At 42.2% G+C, this 20,260-nt stretch overlaps 2 protein-coding genes across 6 annotated transcripts in view; one reads left to right on the top strand and one right to left on the bottom strand.

The window, feature by feature from the left end:
• The first annotated feature begins 758 nt into the window (after positions 1 to 758).
• dnajc3a (DnaJ (Hsp40) homolog, subfamily C, member 3a) lies at positions 759 to 15,693 on the top strand. Of its 2 annotated transcripts, none has more exons than XM_024405807.2 (12): positions 759 to 849; positions 2,775 to 2,882; positions 3,062 to 3,186; positions 3,403 to 3,477; positions 5,407 to 5,559; positions 5,730 to 5,911; positions 6,034 to 6,153; positions 9,245 to 9,350; positions 9,484 to 9,607; positions 14,240 to 14,372; positions 14,485 to 14,633; positions 15,189 to 15,693. In XM_024405807.2, exons 2-12 carry the CDS (start codon positions 2,816 to 2,818, stop codon positions 15,332 to 15,334), a joined length of 1,380 nt encoding a protein of 459 aa, XP_024261575.1. In that variant the 5' UTR covers positions 759 to 849; positions 2,775 to 2,815; the 3' UTR covers positions 15,335 to 15,693. The 2 variants fall into 2 exon arrangements, with proteins under 2 accessions (XP_024261575.1, XP_024261571.1); XM_024405803.2 differs by having other exon boundaries at positions 769 to 974.
• Positions 15,694 to 17,318: 1,625 nt separating this feature from the next.
• The window catches only part of uggt2 (UDP-glucose glycoprotein glucosyltransferase 2), a 45,420-nt gene continuing 42,478 nt past the window's right edge, over positions 17,319 to 20,260 (bottom strand). For all 4 annotated transcript variants that reach the window (XM_024405772.1, XM_024405780.1, XM_024405786.1 and 1 more), the window contains 3 exons: positions 20,021 to 20,137; positions 18,873 to 19,056; positions 17,319 to 18,524 (listed from right to left, as the gene is read on the bottom strand). In XM_024405772.1, the coding sequence (XP_024261540.1) occupies positions 18,502 to 18,524; positions 18,873 to 19,056; positions 20,021 to 20,137 (324 nt within the window). In that variant the 3' untranslated portion in view covers positions 17,319 to 18,501. The remainder of the gene's footprint in view (positions 18,525 to 18,872; positions 19,057 to 20,020; positions 20,138 to 20,260) is intronic.

Raw genomic sequence — 20,260 nt, 5'->3', positions numbered from 1 at the left:
CCGGTTTATGTGTGTCAAGAACTGCAACGCTGCTGGGTTTTTCCACGCTCCACCATTTCCTGTGTGTATCAAGAACGGTCCACCCCCCATAGGACACCCAGCCAACTTGACACAACTGTGGGAAGCATTGGAGTCAACATGGGCCAGCATCCCTGTGGAACGCTTTTGACAGCTTGTAGAATCCATGCCCCGACTAATTGAGGCTGTTCTGAGGGCAGAAGGGCGTGCAACTCAATATTAAGGTGTTCCAAATGTTTTGTACACTCATAAGATATTTGTATTGTATTCATATTGCTGTGAAGCCTTAAACTCTAAATTACACTGTGAAGGTATTAATCAATGGTCAACTGTTTTTCCATTGTACGCTTTGTATTGCATCCCATGTCCTGAAATGTATTTTATATGTGAATAAAAGATCCCAAACATTGATCATATGTTCCAATCATTCATAACACTACTTAACCTAAATCGTACTTGATTTCCATTGCACCCTGTATCAATAAGCATCATCATCAGTTTAGGCTACAGCAGAGACAAATATTTAATTGTTGGCTGAGCCTTCTATTCAAAACCGTGACTGAACATGCCTACAGCTAGATAAATGCTTTTTCATACTAGCCTCTGGCCCTTCACTGAATGACACGCACTTACTGCTTACTTTTGTGCTGCCGTGGCTCGACTCCGTTGAACGAACAGTGGGGGGCGGAGTTTTCCAACAAATGGCCCAATCAGAGTAACCCACGACCGGTGGACTCGCTTTATGTCTGGTTGGTTAACTGAGTAACGTTAGCTGTCATCTAGCTAAAAATGGGACTGTCAAGTGTTTCGTGAGAGTTTGAATTGTCGTAGGTAGTATTTTCCTTTATTTCTAAGAACTATAGACAGTTACATTATGGTTGCAATAAACCCAGTTGTGCACAAAATATTAAGTTATGTTCCTTTTCTTCTTGTTTTGATTGACCTGCGATACGAAGGTAAGCCTTCTCAGACAATGGATTTCAACCTATGTTTTATTACAGTTATGCTACCAGGTTCAGTAACCTGCCCTACAGACAGTAACTACAACAAGTATACTAGCTAGAGTAGATAACTAGCTAGGTTGCCGGATTGAGTTTCACGGGAGATAACCGTTAGCTAGTTTGTAAGGCTAACAACAGCATGTGCTTCGTGTATTCCATCATTTGTGTTGGCATTTGCGTACATACAGTACGTTTGTTTGCTAGCTAGGTACCTGGCTTGCTAACGTTACACCACGGAGTTGTATTTACATGGCAACAATGTTGCTACTTTCACAGCTGCCGTAAATTGCTTTTAGCAACGCGGGTGTATTTACATACACTAGCGTTGCTTTCAGTTGTACTGGGTTGCACAAACAGTCCGCCAGAAGTTTAAATATAAGTGTATTTCAACTTACTGTAACGGTGGGCGGGACTGTTGGTCATTGTGACGGAGGGGAATTTGATACAAATGATCGTATTATTTAACATACTTTCCAAACGTGGGTCTGTTGTATTCCCACGTCCTCTCTGCTGACCTCATGACAAAATCAAAGTACTGCACGTGCGCCATATGTGGACAAAAATAATTGACTTGTGGGGGACTTTTAGACTCATTTCCCCCTCATAAAAACCAACCGAATATGGTGCAGACCCACGTTTGGAACGTGTTTTAATAATACGATCCTTTAGATATTGTCTCAAATCCCCCCCCCCCCATAATAACCAACCGTCATGCCCACCGGTACAGTAAAATTGAGACGGAGTTGTTTTTAACTAGGGGAGAATGACTGCCCCCACATTGAAGCCATGGTAGTTCTAGGCCGACTGCTGGCTGTACTGCAGGCATTGTTAGCAGAAAACAGAATCCCCATTATAGTGAACGGAAAGTTGCATTCTTAGTGGGCAGCACTGAGCTAGCCTGTAACATCACTTTCTGGAGTAACTCGAGTTGTGGATATAAATTATTCCATGAGATGCCTTCTCACAAATAAAACAATAAGACAGATATTTCACCGGCTATATAAATGTGAAGTATCCGCTTACCGTTTCCACTCATATGGTAGTGAGAGGAAGCCCAGTGGGAGAAGATGGAAAGAGATGGATTTTGTCTGACATTCTGCTAATTTTCTCATCATTGAAACATTTGATTCCAATACAGTTTTATGTTCTCAAAACTAAAATCTGTTGTGAACTAAGCTTTGTAGACTACCCGTTGCCAAAGTTTAAACAATGGTGGTGTTTAGGAGAGCAAAGGTGAATTGCTTTATTTGCACACGCGCACTTGGCAGAGTGGGTGTTCCCTAACGGAAATATGCAAATACATGCTAGAACGCACCAATAGGATCTCGCTAGCACATGCTTGGCTCTGCCCACCTCTTTGCTTGTTCTGCAAACTGACTCATTTGTTTCCAATTGAAACGACACACCGTCGTTTATCTTTGTTATACCTAAACCGACTTCATTTATCTTCAATGCGCTATTGAGTCCTCGCATAGGAATGCATGGTGTCACGTGATTGATGGCAGTCATTGTATTTAACATCTGGCGTCCAATGGACTGTTTTTGTGCAACCTAATACAATTGAAAACAACGCTAGTGTATGTAAATACACCCGAGTTGCTAAAAGCACCATACTTTAAATCATTAGTGAAGTAGCTAGCTAGCCACTTTGTATCAAATCTCACGGCAATGGAAGACTCGCTACAAGGTGGATATACTGTAATATGCACAAATCGTGGTTACTTACATTTTGGATGACATTCTCCTTGGTTTCAGGGGTATGTGGCAAGGATGGAAGTTTGGAGAACCATTTTGAGATGGGAAAGAAACTCCTTGCTGCTGGACAGCTGGCTGATGCACTCTCTCATTTCCATGCTGCTATTGGTCAGTACTGAAGGGTTTACATTGTTGACAGTAAAATCAAACTGAATATTCATGTGTACTTTTTAAAGTAAAAAGGGTTTTATGATTAACATATTTTATAATAATATTTTATAATTGGTTTAAAATATATATTTATTTATTTTATTGTTTTGCCATTGCCTGTGTTTGATCATGTTCAGATGGGGATCCAAAGAACTACATGGCCTACTACAGGAGAGCGACAGTCTACCTGGCCATGGGCAAATCTAAATCTGCTCTGCCGGATCTGAGCAAAGTCATTGAACTCAAACCAGACTTCACATCGGTGAGTCCACTGTCTACTTTTAGCAGCAGAAACATAAGAGGAAGAGTGTTTATCTTACGGTTTCAAGGTCAGTGTATGCTTGAAATGTTTATTAACTGTAGTTTACTGTTAATGTGTTTTTAAAGTCTTTTTCGACTAGAGGAAGACTAACTAAAGTAAATTTGATTAAGGTCAACCGCAAACACGCTCTTATCTCGTCTCTCACTCTTCCAACAGGCAAGACTTCAAAGAGGCAATCTACTCCTGAAGCAGGGGAGACTAGATGAAGCAGAGAGCGACTTTAAGAAAGTTGTAAGTAATGCCAACATACAGTAACAATCTCACTGGAAGTGACTTGCAGTGGTGGAAAAAGTACCCAATTGTCATACTTGAGTATATTTAAAACCAAATACTTTTTTACTCAAGTATCAAAAATAAATGGAATTGCTAAAATGTACTTAAGTATAAACCATTTCAAATCCCTTATATTAAGCAAACCAGACGGCATAATTTTATTTTTGTTATTCATTGGCGGATAGCCAGGGGCACACTCCAACACTCAAACATTAATTACCAAATTAAGCATTTGTGTTTAGTGAGTCCTCCAGATCAAAAGCAGTAGGGATGACAAGGGATGTTCTCTTGATAAGTGTGTGAATTGGACCAGTTTCCTGTCAAAATGTAACGAGTACTTTTGGGTGTCAGGGGAATATGTATGGTGTAAAAAGTACATTATTTTATTTAGGAATGTAGTGAAGTAAAAGTAGTCAAATATAAACAAAGTACAGATACTACTTAAGTAGTACTTTAAAGTATTTTTACTTTACACCACTGGTGACTTTAAGGAGTAGCAGCCAGGAGATGTCGGTATTGACCAGTGGAAACAGCTCCATCTACAGTACATCCCTCAACAACAAAAAATTCTTCAGATCAACCTAATGCACTTGCGCTAATGTAGATACTGGCTTTGTTGTTTGCCATATTCATTGGCAAATAGCCTAAGGCTAAGATTTAACGATTCCTACCTGAACAGGAATAAGGATAATGAAATACAGTTATGAAATTAGATGGCCTGGTATTTTATCATTTATATCAGACATTCAATAAGCCAAATTAACATTGGAAATGTGAAATTCTGTCCTACTGAACACAATGTATAAACCAAGCTTAATTGGATGTCTAGTCATCTCTCCTCTTGCCCATCGGGGATAGTTTTCAGGTGCCCATTTTTTAAGGATGAAGAGTGAAAATCACTGATAGATTTTCCATTAGTGTTACCGTTATGCCCGGAGCCTCATAACATTGCCAGAAGACATAAATGCCCTTGCAGTTCTACTTTTAATGATTTGACTCCATTAAGTGGGTAGGTATACGCAGTGGAAATGTTGAAGTAGCCTAATTCTTCTAGCAGTAGAGTTTGAATGTCAGTCACTTGTCACCTTAGGTATTGTCCTGGGTCTGCAGCCCCTTGGGCCTTTGTCATTTACACATCCCTCTTCAGATACTAGGAGGGGACGCAATGAGGAACACTATACACAATGTACTTTATTACAATGTAGAATAGCAGGATTGAGTCTGTTTTTTGTTTGGCTTAAAATGATGTATTCAAGGACACTTCCCAGGTGGCTTCCCAGACACAATGTAATGCTGGTTTTTAAAACGCTAGTAGAAGTAGATTTTAAGAGGCCGCTCAAGGTGTGGAAAGTTCCATAATTGAAGTCAGCTATCATGCTATTGTGCGGCACTGAGTCATAGCTGGAGGGCAATATACATTTGGACCTGTACAGTTTTATGTGTGCCATATTTTGCCAGTATGTTGTGGACAACTCTGGCTAGAGGTGCATGCGCTCCTGCTGCTTCAGCAGTTTACTACACAGGCATGCTGTAACGCATCACACTTATTCATCACTCCCCTGCTTAGGGCTGAGCTAGCAAGAAATCCTCATAGGATAGCCAAGTCTATTTGTAAAGTATGTCCCATTAACTAAGATTGCTATCATGGCGATGATGAGCACTATGCTGGTGAATAATGGGTTCAGGGATCAGGACTGTAAGTACAGGGAGGAGTGATGGGTAAAAGCTTAAGAATTAGTGTTATTTTAAGTGTATTTGCAATAGTGGGTTCATCTTTTCAAGGAATGTTACTTTTTTTTCAAGTAAATAGGCAGGTAAATAGGCTGTAGTATCTGGTGTGCTTCCTTCCCTTTTTTACTGGTTAAAAGGAATGGTTCTCTCTTCCAGCTCAATTCGAACCCTAGTGACAAAGATGAGGAGGAGGCTCAAAGTCGTCTCAAGACATCTGATGAAATCCAGAGGTGGGTGACTCAGTCACGGGTTAACTTTGACCGCAAGGATTACATCACCGCTGCTGCCCAACTGGACCTAATTATTGAAGTAAGTGGCACACCTGACTCAACTCCTAATGTCAGAGATAAAGCAAGTCTTGCTAGTACACTATGATCTGTGGCTGTTCTTCCTGAGACTAGATGTTGTCACTGTCATCACTAACATAACATTATACCAAGTCTGTTGACACATATTGAGCTGTACTGCTTCCCTGCCAGACGTGTGTGTGGGACGTCAGCTCTAGAGAGCTGCGGGCAGAGTGCTTCATCCAGATGGGAGAGATGGGCAAGGCCATCAGTGACCTGACGGCTGCCTCCAAACTGAAGAGTGACAACACCCAGGCCTTCTACAAACTCAGCACCATCTACTACCACCTGGGTGACCATGAAATGTCCCTCAAGTAAGACTGTCCGTGAATGTGAGATTGACAAACACGTTACTTTTGGACAAAGCTGCATCCCTAGATGTAATTAATTGAGAGGATACCTGACTGGTTCTTCTGGTTGTTTCCTCTGTCTCCAGTGAGGTTCGAGAATGTCTGAAGCTGGACCCAGACCATGAACAGTGTTACAGCCACTACAAACAAGTCAAGAAGCTCAACAAACACATCCAGTCTGCAGAGGAGTTGATCCAGCAGCAGAGGTGTGTCCCTGTGTGTCCCTGTGTGTCCCTGTGTGTCCCTGTGTGTCCCTGTGTGTCCCTGTGTGTCCCTGTGTGTCCCTGTGTGTCCCTGTGTGTCCCTGTGTGTCCCTGTGTGTCCCTGTGTGTCCCTGTGTGTCCCTGTGTGTCCCTGTGTGTCCCTGTGTGTCCCTGTGTGTCCCTGTGTGTCCCTGTGTGTCCCTGTGTGTCCCTGTGTGTCCCTGTGTGTGTGTGTATTAATAATATACCCTTGGATCAGCAGAGAACACATGTGCTATCTAACCTCCAAACGAGCTTCAATGCCATACAACACTCCTTCCGTGGCCTCCAACTGCTCTTAAACACTAGTAAAACCAAATGCATGCTTTTCAACCGTTCGCTGCCTGCACCCGCACGCCCAACTAGCATTACCACCCTGGATGGTTCCGACCTTGAATATGTGGACATCTATAAGTACCTAGGTGTCTGGCTAGACTGTCAACTCTCCTTCCAGACTCATATCAAACATCTCCAATCTAAAATCAAATCTAGAGTCGGCTTCCTATTCCGCAACAAAGCCTCCTTCACTCACGCCGCCAAATTTACCCTAGTAAAACTGACTATCCTACCGATCCTCGACTTCGGCAATGTCATCTACAAAATTGCTTCCAACACTCTACTCAGCAAACTGGATGCAGTTTATCACAGTGCCATCCGTTTTGTCACTAAAGCACCTTATACCACCCACCACTGCGACTTGTATGCTCTAGTCGGCTGGCCCTGGCTACATATTCGTCGCCAGACCCACTGGCTCCAGGTCATCTACAAGTCCATGCTAGGTAAAGCTCCGCCTTATCTCAGTTCACTGGTCACGATGGCAACACCCATCCGTAGCACACGCTCCAGCAGGTGTATCTCACTGATCATCCCTAAAGCCAACACCTCATTTGGCCGCCTTTCGTTCCAGTTCTCTGTTGCCTGTGACTGGAACGAATTGCAAAAATCGCTGAAGTTGGAGACTTTTATCTCCCTCACCAACTTCAAACATCTGCTATCTGAGCAGCTAACCGATCGCTGCAGCTGTACATAGTCTATCGGTAAATAGCCCACCCATTTTTACCTACCTCATCCCCATACTGTTTTTATTTATTTACTTTTCTGCTCTTTTGCACACCAATATCTCTACCTGTACATGACCATCTGATCATTTATCACTCCAGTGTTAATCTGCAAAATTGTAATTATTCGCCTACCTCCTCATGCCTTTTGCACACAATGTATATAAACTTTTTTTTCTACTGTGTTATTGACTTGTTAATTGTTTACTCCATGTGTAACTTTGTGTTGTCTGTTCACACTGCTATGCTTTATCTTGGCCAGGTCGCAGTTGCAAATTAGAACTTTTTCTCAACTAGCCTACCTGGTTAAATAAAGGTGAAATAAAATAAAAAAACATCCATTGTAGATACTGTGTGTATCCTATAAATTATTTATTTCTCCTCTCATACATATCCTCTCCCCCAATAAGCTATTAAAAGCAGAATCTCTCTAAATGGATCTGACATCACATTTAGCATCATCGGTACCAGTCAAAAATTTGAACACATTCATTCAAGTTTTTTGAATATTGTTACTATTTTCTACATTGTAGAATAATAGTGAAGACATCTCAACTATGAAATAACACATCTGGAATAATGTAGTAACCAAAAGTGTTAAGCATATCAAAATGTTTTATATTTTTCAAAGTAGCCACCCTTTGCCTTGATTGCAGCTTTGCACACTCTTGACATTCTCTCAACCAGCTTTGAGGAATTATTTTCCAACAGTCTTGAAGGAGTTCCCACATATGTTGAGCACTTGTTGGCTGCTTTTCCTTCACTCTGTGCACCAACTCATTCCAAACCATCTCAATTGGGTTATCGTGGAGGTCATCTGATGCAGCACTCCATCACTCTCCTTCTTGGTCAAACAGCCCTTACACAGCCTGGATGATAGTCCCACTAAGCGCAAACCAGATGGGATGGTGTATCGCAGCAGAATGCCGTGGTAGCCATGCTGGTTAAGTGTGCTTTGAATTCTAAATAAATCCCCGACAGTGTCACCAGCAAAGCACCATCACACCACCTCCTCCATGCTTCACAGTGGGAACCACACATGCAGAGATCATCCGCTCACCTACTCTGCGTCTCACAAAGACACAGCGGTTGGAACCAAAGGACAGATTTCCACCGGTCTAATGTCCATTGTTCGTGTTTCTTGGCCCAAACAAGTCTCTTCTTCTTATTGGTTTCTTTGCAGCAAGTTGACCATGAAGGCCTGATTCGGTCTCCTTTGAACAGTTGAGGTGTCTGTTACTTGAACTCTGAAGCATTTATTGTAGCTGCAATCTGATATGCTGTTAACTCTAATGAACTTATCCTCTGCAGCAAAGGTAACTCTGGGTGTTCCTTTCCTGTGGCCAGTTGAGAGACAGTTTCATCATAACGCTTGGTTTTTGCGACTGCACTTAAAGAAACTTTCAAAGTTCTTGAAACGTTCTAGATTGACTGACCTTCATGTTTTATAAGTAATGATGGACTGTAATTTCTCTTTGCTTATTTGAGCTGTTCTTGCCATAATAAGGACTTGGTCTCGTTACCAAATCTTCTGTATACTACCCCTACATTTTCACAACACAACTGATTGGCTCAAACGCATTAAGAAGGAAAGAAATTCCACAAATTAACTTTTAACAAGGCACACCTGTTAATTGAAATGCATTCCAGGTGACTACCTCACAAAGCCAGTTGAGTGAATGCCAAGTGTGCAAAGCTGTCATGAAGGCAAAGGGTGGCTACTTTTGAAGAATCTCAAATATAAAATGTTTTGTTTAACTCTTTTTGTTGGTTACTACATGATTCCATATGTTATTTCATAGCATTGATGTCTTCACTATTATTCGACAATGTAGAATAGTCAAAATTAAGAAAAACCCTTGAATGAGTAGGCGTGTCCAAACTTTTGACTGGTACTGTAGGTCTGGGTGTGTGGTGATATTCTCGGCGACGGTTGTGTAAAATTCTAGCGTCAAGACGTCACTAAGACTCCTATTTTACCCCAAACCCACGTGTAGGTATGGAGATGCAGTGAGTAAATACGAGTCCGTGATTAAGACTGAGCCAAATGTTCCCCAGTACTCGCACCATGCAAAGGAGCGCATCTGCCACTGTCTGGCACAGGTATGACTATCTGTCTAATGCAGATTTGACGGGACAATAAACGTCTACATTTCATTTAGTAATTAAAAAAAACGTGTCTTTTGACTGAGTTTGGTTTTGTAGTATGAGCATGTCCCTTCATGTCCTTGTTCAGGAGCAGCAGGATGTAAGCAGAGCCATCACAGTGTGCAGTGAGGTCCTTCAGTCTGACCCTCAGAATGTGAATGTGTTGAAGGACAGAGCTGAGGCCTACCTACTGGATGAACAGTACGAGGAAGGTAATATCTAATTCATTTGTAATAATTGAATGGCTTTACAGTGCATAATTTACAGTGCATTCGGAAAGTATTGAAACCCCTGGACTTGTTCCACATTTTGTTGCATTACAGCCTTATTCTAAAATGGATGAATTTGTTTTTTTTTCTTCCCTCAATCTACATACAATACGTCATAATGACAGAAAAAACAGTTTAAAAAAAACAAACATTTGTGTATACATGCATACATAGTTGGAGTTTACATACACTTAGGTTGGAGTCATTTAAAACTAGTTTTTCAACTTCAAAAATGTCTTAAACTATGGTTTTGGCAAGTCGGTTAGGACATCTACTTTGTGCATGACACAAGTAATTTTTCCAACAATTGTTTACAGATTATTTCACTGTATCACAATTCCAGTGGGTCAGAAGTTTACATGCACTAAGTTGACTGTGCCTTTTAAACTACTTGGAAAATTCCAGGAAAGGATGTCATGGCTTTAGAAGCTTCTGATAGGCTAATTTATATCATTTGAGTCAATAGGAGGTGTACCTGTGGATGTATTTCAAGGCCTACCTTCAAACTCAGTGCCTCTTTGCTTGACATCATGGGAAAATCAAAAGAAATCAGCCAAGACCTCAGAAAAAAAATTGTAGACCTCCGCAAGTCTGGTTCATCCTTAGGAGCAATTTCCAAACACCTGAAGGTACCACATTCATCTGTACAAACAATAGTATGCAATAATAAACACCATGGGACCAGGCAGCCGTCATACTGCTCAGGAAGGAGACGCGTTCTGTTTCCTAGAGAGAGATTAACTTTGGTGCGAAAAGTGTAAATCAATCCCAGAACAACAGCAAAGGACCTTGTGAAGATGCTGGAGGAAACGGGTACAAAAGTATCTATATACACAGTAAATCGAGTCCTATATCGACATAACCTGAAAGGCCGTTCAGCCACTGCTCCAAAACCGTCATAAAAAAGCCAGACTACGGTTTGCAACTGCGTTTGGGGACAAAGATCTTACTTTTTGGAGAAATGTCCTCTAATCCAACAATAAAAATAGAACTGTTTGGCCATAATGACCATTGTTATGTTTGGAGGAAAAAGGGGGAGGCTTGCAAGCCGAAGAACAACATCCCACCCGTGAAGCACAGGGGTGGCAGTATCATGTTGTGGGGGTGCTTTGCTGCAGGAGGGACTGGTGCACTTCACAAATTAGATGGCTTCACGAGGAAGGAAAATGATGTGGATATATTGAAGCAACATCTCAAGACATCAGTCAGGAAGTTAAAGCTTGGTCGCAAATGGGTCTTCCAAATGGACAATGACCCCAAGCATACTTCCAAAGTTGTGGCAAAATGGCTTAAGGACAACAAAGTCAAGGTATTGGAGTGGCCATCACAAAGCCCTGACCTCAATCCCATAGAACATTTGTGGGCAGAACTGAAAAGGCGTGTGCGAGCAAGGAGGCCTACAAACCTGACTTCATTATACCAGCTCTGTCAGGAGGGATGGTCCAAAATTCAGCCAACTTATTGTGGGAAGCTTGTAGAAGGCTACCTGAAACGTTTGTCCCAAGTGAAACAATTAAAGGCAATGCTACCAAATACTAATTGAGTGTAATGTAAACTTCTGAACCACTGGGAATATGATGAAAGAAATAAAAGCTGAAATAAATCCTATTATTATGGCATTTCAGACTCTTAAAATAAAGTGGTGATCCTAACTGACCTAAAACGGGGAATATTTACTAGGATTAAAAGTCAGGAATTGTGAAACTGAGTTTAAATGTATTTGGCTACGGTGTATGTAAACTTCTGACTTCAACCTGACCTTTACATAACTATTCAGTATTCAGCCTAGAGTCTTCTTGGGGATGACGCTACAAGCTTGGCACACCTGTATTTGGGGAGTTTCTCCCATTCTTCTCGACAGATCCTCTCAGGCTCTGTCAGGTTGGATGGGAGCGTCGCTGCACAGCTATTTTCAGTCTCTCCAGAGATGTTAGATAGGGTTTATACCTGGGCTCTGGCTGGGCCACTCAAGGACATCCAGAAACTTGTCCCGAAGCCACTCCTGCGTTGTCTTTACTCTGCTTAGGGTCATTGTCCTGTTGGAAGGTGAACCTTCACCCAAGTCTGAGCGCTTTTGGAGCACGTTTTTTATTTTATTATCAGGGATCTCTCTGTACTTTGCTATGTTCATCTTTCCCTCGATCCTGACTAGTCTCCCAGTCCCTGCTGCTGAAACATCCCCACAGCATGATGCTGCCACCGATACTTCACCAAAAGGATGGTGCCAGGTCTCCTCCAGACGTGGCGTTCAGGTCAAAGTTGAATCTCGGTTTCATCAGACCAGAGAATCTTGTTTCGAGAGTCTTTAGGTGCCTTTTGGTGAACTCCAAGCAGGCTGTCATGTGCCCTTTTACTGAGGAGTGGTTTATGTCTGTCCACCCTGCCATCAAGGCCTGATTGGTGGAGTGCTGCAGAGATGGTTGTCCCATCTTCACATAGGAACTCAGGAGCTCTGTCAGTGATCATCAGATTTATGGTCACCTCCCTGACCAAGGCCCTATTCCCCCTATTGCTCAGTTTTGCTGGGTGGTCAGCTCTAGTAAGGTTGTTGGTGGTTCTAAAATTCTTCCACTTAAGAATGATGGAAGCCACTGTGTTCTTGGGGACCTTCAATGTTGCAGAATTGTTGTTGGTACCCTTCCCCAGATCTATGCCTTGACACAATCCTGTCTTGGAGCTCTACGGACAATTCCTTCAACCTCATGGCTTGGTTTTTGCTCTGACATGCACTGTCAACTGTGGGACCTGATATAGACGTGTGTGTGTGTGTGTGTGTGTGTGTGTGTGTGTGCCTTTCCAAATCATGTCCAATCTTTTGAATTTACCACAGGTGGACTCAAATCAAGTTGTAGAAACCTCATAGATGATCAATTGAAACCGAATGAACCTGAGCTCAATTTCGAGTCTCATAGCAAAGGGTATAAATACTATTTTTTTTATTTAATACATTTGCGAATATTCCTAAACCTGTTTTCGCTTCATCATTATGGGGTGTTGTGTCGATAAGGATTATATTTATATTTTAGAGTAAGGCTGTAACTTTACAATGTGGAAAAAGGGAAGGGGTCTGAATATTTTTCGAATGCACTGTATATAGTGCTCTTTCCAGTGTTTAAAGCACATTTACATTCGTATGGGAGGAACTCACCTCTTCTCTAATTGCATCTGACTTTTTCCTGACATGGATGAGTCTGTCCATACAACATGCTGAACAGTGGAATCTTGTCAGGTTTGCTGTTCAACATTGTCTTGGCTTCAGTTTTTTTGGAGTGGTGTTGAGGCTTTAGACTGAATTATTCTGAAGGATAAAACTAGAGGGCACTGTTTTACTATCGGAGTAACGTTCATCTATAGTCTATGAAAAGCAATTATTTGTTAGACACATTGCTACTACAATTTTAAAAAAGGATGGGAGGAAAAATATGTACTAACTTTAAGTTTTCTGTTCAACAGTGATTTAGTCAGCTCAAAGTGATGCAATAGTATTATAAATGCAGAGGGAGCAATTTCCCCTCTGATCTGGACCCTAGTAAGCAGTAAGCAAAACCTGGAGTGATATACAGCTCTGCTGCCTCCCAGGCTGCACAGCCACTCGTTAATCAAGCCACTAGCAATTCAGTGGTGGCAGAGCCAACACACTCACACACTCACAAACACAGGCTCAGTGGTGCCATCTGTACCGGTCCAAACAGAAGGGACCTTAACACTTTGCCAAGTCTTACCTGTGGTCTCTGGAGTTGTTGCTACAGTGTAGGTGTGTACTTCCAAATCCTACTGCTACGCTAGACCAACAATTCTCACTACCAACAATTCTCATGACAAATTGTTGAAAGGCTAGTCATGGATTGTAGACTTGAAATAGTACATTTTATACAAGGGTGCTAACATTTTTAAAAGGAGGAAAGTGTGAATGGAATTGTTCCAAAACAATCGGGTGATTTAGAAAGCTCCCTCTTAGCCTCGGAGGCGTGTTTGTGTGGTGAGTGTCTTTGCGGTGTATAAATAGCGTGGATGTGTGGCTGGCTGCGATGCGGCTCAGGCAGCTTCCCATGTAGCCACAGGCGATCCGGGCAGTCGGAACTGCGCACGCTACCCGCACCAGGGCTCCATCTCCTAAACACCAGCCTAGCAACCGCAGGGGATGTTGACTGGGCAGCAAAGGAGGCGTAAATTGTCATTAAGGCACTTTATCTGCTTAGGCGTGAACACCGAGAGCGGCGGGTGGGTGGTAGCATCACAGATTCGGTCATGTGGGCTTTTAAACTGTCAGGCTCCACAGGGCGCAGTAAACCGCAGCATCTCTTAAATCCTCCCTCTCGCCCAGCCGCCTGCCCGTCCGCCTCAGAGTACGGCTGCCTTCAACCACCACACGCCACCTTCTAGTCCACACAGGCTGCTGGAATCGATGCACATCACACTGAACTTAAGATGATTGGGTTTACTCCATGACGAGACAGCGTATTATACAGACCTGATTAATCACCAGAACCAGACTTCGGTACTGGAAAAATAATGGGGTATTATTTGAATACACACGTATTACAGGTTATTTATGGGGGTTTACTCTCTCTGCAGCTATCAAGGACTATGAGACTGCCCGCGAGCACAGTGAGAATGACCGGCAGATCAAGGAAGGGCTTGAGAAAGCACAGCGCCTCCTCAAACAGTCCCAGAAGAGAGACTACTACAAGATCCTGGGCATTAAGAGGTGCATTACAAACTGCTATGCTGGTCGGGACTGGGGTGCTCTGCTAGTCATAGCTCATGTAGAACACTGTCAAGTAGAACAGAATTGTATTACCTCTTTGTCCCTGTCACAGGACTGCCCAGAAGAAGGAGATCGTAAAGGCCTACAGGAAGCAGGCGCAGCAGTGGCACCCAGACAACTTCCAGGATCCTGTGGAGAAGAAGAAGGCAGAGAAGAAGTTCATTGACATTGTTCAGGCCAAGGAAGTGCTCACTGATCCAGGTAAATGTCCAATGGGCAGAGCTTAGTCCCCCCTCAGCAGCTGTTCACTAACCAGATGTCAATGAAGACTGAAGCAGACAGATGTATAGGGTCAGATAACCCAGAGTTCATCATGCACCACTCTGTACAGACCCAAGTTCTCTAGTGCATTTTCAACGCAGTAGAAATGTTTATCCTTCATCTGCCAATCAATACTTTCATGACATTCTATATAAAATGTCACTTAGTATACTTCTAGGATTTATTTGGGCATATTGTATGTATCACCCTCTGTACTAGATGGTCAAACCTTCAATTTGCTCTTTAGTTGTATTGATTTAGCAGTACTCTTGTCACATTGTTTGGGAGGACTCGGTGCTGTCTACCTACCCGTTCAATTAATATCAAATGGTGTCTCCTGTCATATGGATGAAAAACTAGCCACCTGTCAAATATGCGTAGGGTTCTCAACTGCTCTCGATCGTTCAGTTTCAAAACGCTGAATGCCTCCACTCAGTCTATCGTTGCTCTGTTAACAGCGTTAACATTGCTGTGTCTGTCTGTGTGCCTGTACAGAGATGCGGCAGAAGTTTGACAATGGCGAGGACCCCATGGACCCAGAGAGCCAGCAGGGTGGACACCATCAGAACTTTCACAGTGGTTTCCAGGGCTTTAACCCCTTCAGCTCCGGACAGTTCAACTTCAAATTCAACTACCAGTGAGAGAGGCGCTTCTGGGCATTGATCCAGTATGGTTGTAGCTTAACCTCTCTCTCGTTCAGGGAGAGCACAATTACCTTCATGATGACATGTCTGAGACAACTTGAACAGATTAAAGATGTCTTTGCTGTTGAACGATATGTTTTTGGAGCTACATTCTCTGATGCAACTCTGACTTTTACATTTTTTAAAATCTTTGCAGCAACTCCCATCTTCAATTTGAGTTCTGGTTTAATTCCAAAGAGACAACACCTTTTGTGGTGTACACTGAAAATTGGTATCCATTCCTAATGTGTACATAGATACAGTACTATTTTTATATGAATGGAGTCATTGTAAATAAAGATCTATTTATGCTTCTAGTATCATGGCATTACTTTTGGAATTCAGTAATGTCCCATTTATACATTTACAGTGCCTTCAGAAAGTATTCAGACCCCTTGATTTTTTTTCCCACATTTTGTTTCGTTACAGCCTTTTGTAAAAGGGATTAAATGCATGTTTTCCCTCAATCTACACACAATACCAAATGATGACAAAGCAAAACAGGATTTTAGAAATGTTTGCTAATTTATTAAAAATAAAACACTTATGTAAGTTTTCAGCTCCTTTTGGCAGCGACTACAGCCTCTAGGCTTTTTGCGTGTGATGCTACAAGCTTGGCACACCTGTATTTGGGGTGTTTCTCCTTTTACTGAGGAGTGGCTGCCATCTGGCCACTCTACCATAAAGGCCTGATTGGTGGAGTGCTGCAGAGATGGTTGTCCTTCTGGAAGGTTCTCCCAGCTCCATATAGGAACTCTAGAGCTCTGTCAGACTGACTATTGGGTGCATGGTCACCTCAATGACCAAGGCCCCTCTTCCCCCGATTGCTCAGTTTGGCCAGGTGGCCAACTCTAAGTCTTGGTTGTTCCAAACTTCTTCCTTTTAAGAATGATGGAGGCCACCAATGCTGCAGAACTTTTTTGGTACCCTTCCCCACATCTGTGCCTCGACGGAATCCTTTCTCAGCTCTGCAAAAAATCCCTACAACCTGGGCTTGGTTTTTGTCCTGACATGCCCTGTCAACTGTGGGACCTTATATAGACCGGTGTTTATAGACTTTTCCAAGTCATGTCCAATCAATTGAATTTGCCACAGGTGGACTTCAAGCTGTAGAAACATCTCAAGGGTGATCAATGGAAACAGGATGCACCGGAGCTCAATTTTTAGTCTCATAGCAAAGGGTCTGAGTACTTATGTAAATATTAACTGCTCAATATACAAGTGCTGACTGTAACGGGTACAACGTGCTTTTAAATCTCTCCTGAAGTGTGCCCTTCTAGAATTCTCCCACGCTGCGGCAAAAAATGGATATGCAAGGTATCCTGGACACGCCTAGGCCACCCACTGGAGGACAAGGAAGAGACAAGGGTAAAACCAAATATGGTGCTATATAATATACTGACTCAAGGCAGGGAACATATCGACGACAGTGTTACTGTTATAAATTACAAGGGTTATGGCTGAGTCATGAATAGGCTACGTTGCAAAATAGTCTGGCGAGACGAGTCGCTGTCTGAGCATTAGCAAACAGTGTCTGCGATACCACGGCATGTATCAACTCCTAGATATTAGTCTCGAGCTGCAAAATACTCAACATGTTTCCATTGCGGGCCGTAAAGAACACATTTTAATAGTGAATGTCCGACTCTAGCAACTTAGGCCTACGAGACTTTATGTAAGGGAAATGGCACGATAGTTACACATGATGTTGGGGCTCATCACACAGTGACCTCAATAACCTAATATTCTGTTTGTGGAGTGCAGAGACTGCAAGTGAATTAGAATGGGTCTTGATAACCAGTTTGAAAATATCAGAATAATACACTTTCTCTCAGACAAGTAATATTAGAATTCATATTCATAAGCATGTTCTGTACCTCTGCCAGGGCACATATCACACCTCCATCAATCACACTGACACAATGGCAGTTCATATACATAATGAGGTTTTGGTAGCAAAGAGATTTTATTCCTCACACCTGAAAATGACAAAGACAAGAAACACCTTCATTTGACACACTGAGGTGAAAGCTGAACTTTTTAAGAGCAAGCTATTGGCTGTTAAGACAAGACAGTGACAGGTATAAAAGGAGTTTTGATAATGCATCAACACCTATTTCATTCCTGAGAAGATTTGCTGTACATTAAGGTATTGAAAAATGCAGTCTAAAATATACATACTTTAACCAACAAACACAAGGTATGTAAACAATGATAACTTAATTGTTTGAGATTGTACATATATTCGCAAATGGATAGTGAAATGCTGAGATCTATGTCCTCCCAGTGATTACAGGAAAAGGTGATCCCTATCTGGCAACAAAGCATTTGCAGTATTGCATCACTTGGCAGAGATTTGAAATGGTTGGTGAAGCAATCATTCAGACAGACAGCATTGTGGGACTCTCGGACCACAGTGTGTGTAGTGTTGATTACATCCCCTATACAGCAGAGCACATTAATGTACAGATATGAGCCATGTGAGCCCCCATTGCAATTGTTTGCAAGTAGTGCAAGAAATCAATTATCAAAATGTAACATTGTCTCCAAGCGCTGATGGGCATTTAAGTCAATGGCAATATCACACCAATCAAAAACAGACAAACTAAAAAGGCCCATTAGCAGCCTACACTGCCAGGCAATTTAGATGTGGCTTGGTGCTCAAAAATGCTAAGAATGTTGTCATATAAAAATTCAAATGTCAGCTGATCTTAACAGATCACAGAGAACACAAAGTCAGCTTATGAATGAGCCGTATTCATTTGATTCTTTGCATTCAGTATCAGTGCAATCATTTCAAATGCCTTTTACAGACTGCAAATGGCTTTCACCAACAGTGACCTCTTAACCCTTAATACTTTTTTGCATAAGAGAAGACCATGAAACAAACTACTGTCCATAAAGTTTATATTAGACCACAAGAAAGGGTTACGTCAAATGATTTCCTTCGTAGGACTCCTTCGTTAAAAAAAATTAATAATTCTCGTGTCTCTCTGTCTTTTCCAAGTAATACTTCTTGGCTAAGTACGTTTGTGGGAAATGTACATCATCTTTGTAGTCTTTAAGCTTCATCGGAGAATTCGGTACAAATATGCCTCTCTCCTCTTCAGCAGTGTGGGCAGGTGCTAGAGTTCATCACGCTCGCTGCCTGGAAGTTAGACGGTGAGAAATGACTGCTGTTATCGGGTACAGTTTAGACCTGTTAGGACATTTTGTTGTAATTTGATGTAACTGTAAATAAGTAGAGAAAACTACATCAAAAAAGCTAAAAGAAAGGGACAAAAATAAATGGATACACACATCCCACTGGGCACACACTGGTTGAATCAACATTGTTTCCATGTCATTTCAATGAAGTTACGTTGAACCAACGTGGAATAGGATGTCGAATTGGCATCTGTGGCCATTGGGATATAGATTGATATGTTCAGAGATTTCTCTCCTGTATGGGAGCAGCTATAACAGGACTAGAAACTGAGTGACTCTGTATACTAACCTGTCTTCTCTGGAGAGGAGGAGGGTGCAGGCATCGGGCTCTGCGTCTGCGTCGCTCGGTCATTGTCTTTCTGCTCCTGGACGTCTCTCAGTAACTGTTTTATCTTGTTGTCGTACTCCACCCACTCGGGCACAATCCTCACGGCCGCCGACAGCTTGGGCTCCTTGGTCTTGGGGTTATTACACTGCAGATAACGCAGACACACACATCAGTCATGACTTCTTCCACCAGAACAATGGACCCCCCCGGTGTCTGCAGCTACCATTTAAAGCTGATCCGATTTCCTTCTCCATTAAAGAGACATTAGTCTTTCTCATGTATCGGTGGTGCCCAGTGGTGTCTCAGGGTCAGAAAATAGTATGCTTCACTTTCCAGTCATTGTGAGCCTGTCAGATATTCCCACAACCAATTCTTCACTCTGTACTCATAATTAGTTTAGGAGATGGGGGAAATAACACCAATTTCCCATATTTTCTACTGTCATCACAAAAACTTAGAGCCGATAAATGCCAAACACATTAGCATTACTGGATGGATGATAGAAGTTATGGAGCCTAAGAGGATATGCAATAAAACTGAGTCAAAATCATGGACTTTACATAAGATTCACACTCGATAATGCATACTAAGGATATTGGCACTTAGTGTGAACTGCTCTTCCTCAATAAAAATGAATATGGGAGGCTGTTAGCACTTCTATGTTTTACAAGATCTTGCGGAATAGACTAAGAAAATGATGGCCTCCTCTTTGCGCAAGTGGACTCACAGCTATAGTCCCAATGTGGAAGTTGCTATGACTGTCAGGTTGTAACTGATAAAGTCACACTAGGACGGTCAACTGCTACTGTATAAAAATGTACTTTACTCTATATAATCCCATAACTAAACTAAAATAATATTATTTTTTTTGCAGCTCACTGCAGTGGAATTGAATGTGTAAATGACACTTCTATTCTTGACTATGTTAGCTGGTAAATATCAGCTAGAATTATTCTTGCTTCCTGCAGGGGTAGAGGATGGAGACTTCTATATCTTTGCTGCTATTCAGGGGGGGGGAATAGACATTTCCATCAGTAAGAGTATGTCTGGCATAGTAATGAGATTCCCTTCCTCAGTCAGTCAGTCAGATAGATAGAAAATAGACCCACCAGGTCAATGGTCTTGGCGGTGGTCTTGGATGCGTTGTCACACCAAGTCTCACACCAAAGCCACTCCTGGGGCAGGGACTTGATGGCCACCTGGTGGATCATGTTGTTGGGCAGGTCCTATCAGAATGAAATCCAACATTTACTCTACATTTCAATGAATAGTAATTAGACATTTACTGACGGAATTGTCAAAAGGTAAGCGGAAACAGATCCTCTGCTACGGGGATGTCATTGTAACTC

The sequence above is a fragment of the Oncorhynchus tshawytscha genome, linkage group LG03 (assembly GCF_018296145.1).
Source record: "Oncorhynchus tshawytscha isolate Ot180627B linkage group LG03, Otsh_v2.0, whole genome shotgun sequence".
NCBI classification, from domain to species: Eukaryota; Metazoa; Chordata; class Actinopteri; order Salmoniformes; family Salmonidae; genus Oncorhynchus; species Oncorhynchus tshawytscha.
This window is presented reverse-complemented; position numbering and strand designations above follow the sequence as displayed.